Source organism: Salmo salar, chromosome ssa02 (assembly GCF_905237065.1).
Source record: "Salmo salar chromosome ssa02, Ssal_v3.1, whole genome shotgun sequence".
In the NCBI taxonomy this organism is placed as follows: Eukaryota; Metazoa; Chordata; class Actinopteri; order Salmoniformes; family Salmonidae; genus Salmo; species Salmo salar.
The window spans coordinates 11305963-11314129 of record NC_059443.1 but is presented as its reverse complement, the minus strand read 5'-3'; the positions used below and the strand labels follow the sequence as shown (position 1 = coordinate 11314129).

The 8167-nt window shown below is 40.9% G+C and overlaps 1 protein-coding gene across 3 annotated transcripts; it reads left to right on the top strand.

Moving 5' to 3' along the window:
- The first annotated feature begins 353 nt into the window (after positions 1–353).
- On the top strand, positions 354–5263 carry LOC123727864 (serum paraoxonase/arylesterase 2). Of its 3 annotated transcripts, none has more exons than XM_045697631.1 (9): positions 354–744; positions 1275–1410; positions 1526–1581; positions 1708–1876; positions 2117–2243; positions 2550–2750; positions 3027–3108; positions 3667–3798; positions 5001–5263. In XM_045697631.1, the coding sequence occupies exons 2-9, from the start codon at positions 1398–1400 to the stop codon at positions 5172–5174; spliced, it is 954 nt and encodes a 317-aa protein (XP_045553587.1). In that variant the 5' UTR covers positions 354–744; positions 1275–1397; the 3' UTR covers positions 5175–5263. The 3 variants fall into 3 exon arrangements, with proteins under 3 accessions (XP_045553587.1, XP_045553584.1, XP_045553585.1); XM_045697628.1 differs by having other exon boundaries at positions 355–744; positions 1275–1345; XM_045697629.1 differs by having other exon boundaries at positions 360–744; positions 1275–1345; positions 3670–3798.
- The last annotated feature ends 2904 nt before the right edge of the window (positions 5264–8167 follow it).

Below are 8167 nucleotides of genomic sequence, written 5' to 3'. Positions count from 1 at the left end.
AAGCCACCAGGCGGCCATATTGGCACTCCCCAGTGGGAGTGGTCCTCCATAGGAATGAATGGAATTCTACAGTATTTCAATTCAATGTTTCAAGGAAAAAATTGCATGTATTTAAGTTTTTTTCTTGTAGTGTGGACAGTACCAGTACTTAAAAAAAAAAACTTTATGTAAATGCTTTAATATTTTTTTTACATTTTGTATTTTTATGTTTAGCTCACATATTATTTAAAAGTATGCATGAAGGTGTCTGTAATAGAATAAACATGTCACAAACGAATGTAGACATTAATACATGCATTTCTATAGCTACCAAAATACATTTTTTTACAACGGAGAAGGAATACCAAGATGGCTTCAATAAAGCGCTCCCTGTTAGGCATCCAGAGTTTATACACAACATTGGAATGCACATCGCACACATTCAGTGACAACATTTGACATCAGCCGCTGCTCATGTTAACATTTTACGTCAACTACAGTTGCGTTGTTGCCGCTCAGTGAGTCTGCGGGAGATAGGGGTCGTCTCCGGGGCAGGGCGCTCAGTGAGTCTGCGGGAGATAGGGGTCGTCTCCGGGGCAGGGCGTCACTGGCTGAGACTTGCAGATCTTCAACAGAACGTGAAGTTATCTAGAAAGTTGCTCAATTTACTACTATCTAATTATTGAACATGGGGAAGCTGGTTGTCATATCACTTTTTGTTGCTGCTTTATCAGCATTTGTTGGAGAGAGAGTTATTAACTTAAGGTAGGCGGTGTTTATGTAGTTGTAGCTTTTTTAGCTGTAATATAATTGCATGCTAACGTTAGCTGTTATAGTAGCTAGCTAGCCAATTTAGTATTTTTGCTAGCAACCTCAAAAAGTTGTTTTGTTGACAACAAGCAATATAAGCAAACGAACCTGTTTTTCTATTTAGATTTCCTTTATTAGCCAGTGCTTTATTACTGAGTAATAATGGTTTGGGTTCTTCTCACTTTTCAGAATTTATAAATTGAGAGATTGAGGGTCACTACATGTTGTTGACAAACAGCAATTCTGTGTGCCAAGCATGGCCTTTTCTGTCAGCCTATGAAGACATACATCTGATCTCAATGCTCAAGTTACAGTAGTCTGAGGCTATACAAGATGTGATAGCTGACTAGGCTATATTTATGATTGTTTGTACATAGACACATAAAAATGCCCTAAGTCATAACTACAGTGTTGAAATTGCAGTGTTATTCTGGAGTTTGAACCATTTGAAGGGATGTAACTATGAACCTTATTTTACATTGCAGGAGAAGGACTCTTGCTTCCAGAAAGCTTGTCCAAACTCACCTCCCAAACTGCCATCCAATCAAAAGCCTTGGTGCGTACAGTACACATATGTACAGGACATTGGGAACTTTAACAGTGCTGGCATGGATATAAAAGGCATGCCTTTCCATAAACTCTATTCCACATGTTCAATGGTATTCAATGAAGTAACTGTACAACGTTATTTGCCTGTAAAGCCATATCTGAACACATGTGATTTGATTTCTGACAGAGTACGGATCAGAGGACCTCACAATACTTCCCAATGGACTTGCTATTATTAGCACTGTGAGTTACAACATTGACTTGACCCTATATGGAACACGCAACATAAAAAATATAGTCGCAAACAAATGTATTAGGCTATCTATTAACATATCCTAATATTAATCTTAATATTATTGGAATTAATAGGGCTTGAAGGATCCAGTATTGCCATCCTATTCAGATGCCCCTGGAAAGATGTACACCCTTGATATGAGTGAAGATTCTAGGATGAAACCAGTGGAGCTCCGCATGGGGAGAGGCTTTGACCTGGAATCCTTCAATCCTCATGGGATCAGTGTATACACAGATGAGACGGGTAAATAAAACCCAGAAGCTGTGTCACAAATGGCACCCTATTCCCTAAATGGCACACTATTCCCTACAGGGCGCTGGTCAAAAGTAGTGCGCTATAAAGGGAATAGGGTGCCATTTTGGGACGCAAACAGATTTGGAATGCTTCTGCTGCTCTTCCCACTCTTCTCTTATGTGAAAAGAGAACTGTCAAAAACACAAGACGGATCAATTGATTGAGCTGAATGTTTTCTCCACTTTCCAGATAATTCAGTATACCTGTTTGTGGTCAATCACCCTCAACAAAAAACCCAAGTGGAGATCTTTCTTTTTGTTGAGGAGGACCACTCCCTTGTCTATGTGAAAACCATAAAGCATGAATTCCTTCACAGGTATGCAAGAGCTAAAGTCACGTCATTGCTTCAAACCAATTTGGTTTATTACCTAGATTGTCGGTAGAGTTTCATATTACAGCAGGGATAAAAGTGTTAATTACATGGTAACAACATGGAAATGTAGCCTATCCTCTTAAACTTGGCTACTCTCAAGACTGGAGAGTTTGGAGAAATTAGGGACATTTGAACTGAGCACAAACTAGTGCTAATTTTTGTTTTGTAATGTTGTTATGCATCCAACAGTTCTTTAATATGCCATTTAGAGTAAATCGTGTTTTAAGTTGATCTGTGGTTTTCTCTTAGTGTGAATGACATTGTGGCTGTGGGAGTGGAGAGCTTCTATGCCACCAACGATCACTATTTCGGTGGAGGTACTCTGAATACCCTGGAGATACTTCTGGCTCAGCCCTGGTCTAACGTTGTGTATTACAGCCCTGAAGAGGTCAAAGTAGTGGCTGAGGGATTCTACATGGCCAATGGCATCAACATCTCACCTGACAAAAGGTACAATAATTAGATGAATAATGTATTCAACCTCTATAGCGCTATTCAAGTATTCAGTCCCGTGTAGCTCAGTTGGTAGAGCATGGCGCCAGGGTTGTGGGTTCGATTCCCACGAGTGACCAGTATGTTCACTAATCCTGTCCATATGGGCAGTCAAACCTGTTAAGTGTTTGATTATAGAGTGGATATCACATGTTGACATGATAAGACCTGTTGGTGTAACTAACTAGCGACGTAACATATATGTAACATATAACTATTTATGCTTTCATGTAGGCACATATATGTGGCAGACTTATTTGACCACAACATACATGTTTTGGAGCGACTGGAAAGCAATGGTTTGGCCCCAGTGAAGGTAAAATATAAGAAATGGCAGATTTGTTTTACACCTGGTAAGTAGTCAAATGGACTATTGAAACATGCTGCTTTGTTGAAAGCCTTCTAAATCTGATGTGTTTATTCTCTCCCATTGCTTGTGTATCTGAATCCAGAATAGGCTCTTTAAAACTCATTTCATGATATTATTATTTTAAAAAGCATGAGCTGGCGCACACCCAAAGAAATTAATTTAGTGTAGAGGTGCTGACTAATAGCGAATAAACTATAAGTCTAAAAATAAAGAGAGTCGCACACCAAATATATATAAACTCCCAGTAATTTATTGGGTAAAAAAACAAAGTTTCAGCATTCACTGTGTCCTGAAGAAGGCACCCTGAAGAAGGCACCCTCTGCTCTCAGGCACCCTGAAGAAGGCACCCTCTGCTCTCAGGCACCCTGAAGAAGGCACAGTGATGCCGAAACGTTGGGTGTTTTATCCAATAAATTACTGGGAGTTTATATATATATATTTATATATATATGAGTGTGTGACTCTCTTTATTTTTATAGCTTACGTGATATTATTCTTTGTCAGCAGGTCGTGGAAGTGGGCTCTCTTGTTGACAACATTTATGTTGACCCTGAGACTGGCGACTTGTGGATAGGTTGTCACCCTAATGGCTGGAAACTATTTCAAAATGATCCTGAGGATCTACCTGGATCTGAGGTTCGTACACCTGCCGTGTGCTATTGAAAATTCCTGAGTGAACTGCTTTCTGGGTCATATACCAGCAGTGTATCTCTGTACTATACACCAACATTGTTTTCACATGTTCACGCCTCTACTATGCTATAGGTAAAAGCTGCTGGACTACAGTACATTCCAACTACTGTACGACAGGAAACAATGGACTTAGAGTGGACTTAGAGTTAACTTAAAGTGGACTTAGAGTGGACATGGACTGGACTTAAAGTGGTCTTAGAGTGGTCTTAGAGTGGTCTTAGAGTGGTCTTGGAGTGGACTTGGAGTGGACTTAAAGTGGTCTAAGAGTGGACTTGGGGTGGATTTGGAGTGGACTTAGAGTGTACTCAGGGTGTACTCAGAATGAACTTAGAGTGGACTCGGAGTGGACTCAGGGTGGACATGGACTGGGCTTAAAGTGGACTTGGAGTGTACTCAGAGTGGATTTAAAGTGGACTTGGGGTGGATTTGAAGTGGACTTGGAGTGGACATGGACTGGACTTAAAGTGGTCTTAGAGTGGACTTAGAGTGGACATGGAGTGAACTTTGGGTGGACTTGGAGTGGACTTACAGTGGTCTTAGAGTTGACTTAGAGGGGACTTAGAGTGGACTTGGGGTGGATTTGGAGTGGACATGGACTGGACTTAAAGTGGTCTTAGAGTGTTCTCGGAGTGGACTTGGACTGGACTTAAAGTGGTCTTAGAGTGGACTTAGAGTGGACTTGGAGTGGACTCAGAGTGGACTCAGAGTGGACATGGACTGGGCTTAAAGTGGACTTAGAGTGGACTTGGACTGGGCTTAAAGTGGACTTGGAGTGTACTCAGAGTGGACTTGGAGTGGACTCATAGTGGACATGGACTGGGCTTAAAGTGGACTTAGAGTGGACTTGGAGTGGACTTGGACTGGGCTTAAAGTGGACTTGGAGTGTACTCAGAGTGGACTCAGAGGAGACTCAGAGTGGACTTAAAGTGGACTTAGAGTGGACTTAGAGTAGACTTGGGGTGGACTTGGAGTGGACATGGAGTGAACTTGGGGTGGACTTGGAGTGGACTCAGAGTGGACAGTGGACTTAAAGTGGACTTGGAGTGGATTTAGACTGGACCTGGGGTGGACGTCTTTCTATTGCGTTCCCTATGTAATGCTCAGTGTCTGGTATACATCTACATTTCATGATATTGTTTTCACAGGTGATTCAGATTAAAGACATCCACTCTGAGAAGCCAGTGGTGACCCAGGTGTATGCTGATGACGGCAGTGTGCTCATAGGATCCTCTGTAGCAGCTCCCTACGGAGGAAAGCTTCTCATTGGAACAATCTACCAGAAAGCCTTGGTCTGTGATCTAGCCAAGGTAGACCAGTAGCCAATGCTCTATGTAGAAAACAGCCATCTGACGTGGGTTGTGGTCGGAAGAGTGCAAGTGTGCAACGTACTGAACATTGCAGATAGAAATGCAATGAATAGAGTTAACAAGATTCTCACTTAGGAGTCTAGGTGCAATTTGGAATTTTGGCCACTAGATGGCAACAGTGTATGTGCAGCGTTTTAGACTGATACAATGAACTGTTGCATTACTGTTCAAAATGTTGTTTCAAGTCTGCCCAAATGTGCGAATTGGTCAACTGAAACATTTTCAAATACATAACTATAGAGAACATACAAAAATGATATGGTAATAAAAAATGTAAGTTTACACACTTCCAGGAATGTAATAAATTATGGATAATTAGCTTCCCTACAGAAAATACACTAAAATGTAGCTTAGTTTTGTTTGCTAAAATCAATTTTTATATTTAAAAATCTAGATGTGTGAAGGTTTTTTAAATATAAAAATTGATTTTATCAAACAAAACTAAGCTACATTTTATCTCTGGGACCCTCAGGATGACAAATCAGAGCAAGATTACTGAATGTAAGAACATTATTTACCTTCAGAGGTGAATATATCAAACCAGTTGCTGTGATTAATTTTTTGTTGTTGTTGTGCACTCTCCTCAAACATTAGCATGGTATTTTCTCACTGTAATAGCTATTGTAAATTGGACAATGCAGTTAGATTAACAAGAATTTAAGCTTTCTGCCCATATAAGACATGTCTATGTCCTGGGAAATGTTCTTGTTACTTATGAAGAGGGTTAAACCAAGGCCTTATACCTTTTTAAGGGGTTAATAAATTATGTTATGATAAACTGAAAGGTCTCCTCTTCAGGAGACCTCTGTGTGTGTGTTAAAACCTGTTTTTGAGTGTTGTGACCTTCAGACACTATCAGAAGGCTTCTACGTTCAGACTCCTGTCTGGATCCCACCATGGTTGTCTGGTTTTCTGAGAACACAAGGCTGTCACAGACCTGATAAAACCAGCCACGTTTCAGAAGATGCTTACACTCGTTCACTTTATGACCCTATACTTGTGACGAAAGGTCAAGTTTCGGTCAAACCCATTTCTGAGCTTTTAATTGCTGATAAGATGGTTACTGCTGTCAGGGGGAGGTTAGATTTATTAAAATGTTGTTACCAGGGAAACTCACGCAAGGATGACTGGGAGAGGCTATATGAGTTGCACGATGTCTTAGACATTTTGCAGAACTTGGGGAGAACTATCATGTACTGTTATACTGTACTCTGTACCAACTTCTGCCTACAATTGTATTACTAAAAGGAGTATTTTAATACTTAAACAAAGAGTCTGTGTTTCCTTTCCATTACTAATGTATGTTTGATAATTATATAGACCTGATCATTTGTTGAAGAAATTGACCAACACTTACAACGTCATGCTAATATCATTATCGCTCTTTATTTCAACCATCCCGTGGGGGGGATACCGATCCCATGGAGGCAGTGGTGGATAAAGTATCCAATTGTCATACTTGAGTAAAAGTATAGATACATTAATAGAAAGTTACTAAAGTAAAAGTCACCCAGTAAAATACTACTTGAGTAAAAGTCTAAAAGTATTTGGTACTAAATATACTTAAGTATCCAAAGTAAATGTAATTGCAAAATTATACTTAAGTATCGAAAGTAGAAGTGTAAATCATTTCAAATTCCTTCTTTTAAGCAAAGCAGATGGCACCATTTTCTTGTTTTTAAAATGTATGGATAGCCAGGGGCACACTCCAACACTCAGACATCATTTACGAAAGATGCATTTGTGTTTAGTGAGTCCGCCAAATCAAATATCACTGTGGCCCCATCCATTGATACCCCCGGACAGGGACAAACAGGCAGGATATAACCCCACCCACTTTGCCAAAAGCACAGCCCCCACACCACTAGAAGGATGTCTCCAACCACCAACTTACCGTCCTAAGACAAGGCCGAAATTATAGCCACAACGATCTCATGTGGCACATGCAAAGGGGGGGGCGCCAACTGAAACAGGAAGACCACGTCAGTGACTCAACCCCTCAAGTGACGCACCCCTCCCATGGGCGTGGAAGAATTTCCAGTTGGTGTTGACTCAGCCTCTGTAAGGGTTGAGCCTTGAAAGTCCCAGTGGAAGGGAGACAGCCGGCAGAACGGCAAAGAGCGGTTAGGTGCCAACCTTTCCGTTCACCTTCACACTCTGGGCCAGACTATACTTAATCATAGGACCTGCAGAAGAGATAAGTCTTCCCAGTAAGAGACTTAAAAGTTGAGACTGAGTCTGCGTCTCTCACACATTGGTAGGCAGACCGTTCCATAAAAATGGAAGCTCTGCTAGGAGAAAGCCCTACCTCCAGCCGTTTTGCTTAGAAATTCTAGGGACAATTAGGAGGCCTCGCGTCTTTGTGACCGTGGCGTGCGTGCTAGGTATGACGCGGACCAATCGGAAAGATAGGTAGGAGCAAGCCCATGTAATGCTTTGTAGGTTAGCAGTAAAACCTTGAAATCAGCCCTTGCCTTAACAGGAAGCCAGTGTAAGGAGGCTAACGCTGGAGTAATATGATCAAATTTTTTGGTTCTAGTCAGGATTCTAGCAGCCCGCGTTTAGCACTTCAACTGAAGTTTTATTTATTGCTTTATCCGGGATGTGAGGCGGAAAGTAGAGCATTGCAGTAGTCCAGCCTAGAAGTAACAAAAGCATGGATTAATTTTTTTCGTCATTTTGGACAGAAAATTTCTGATTTTTGCAATGTTCCGCATTAGATGGAAAAACCAGCTGTCCTTGAAACAGTCTTGATATTTCTTCTTAAAAGATCAGGTCCAGAGTATGCGAGGTCCTTCACAGTTTTATTTGAGGCGACTGTACAACCATCCAGATTAATTGTCAGATTCAACAGAAGATCTCTTTGTTTCTTGGGACCTAGAACAAGCATCTCTGTTTTGTCCGAGTTTAAAAGTAGAAAGTTTGCAGCCATCCACTTCTTTATG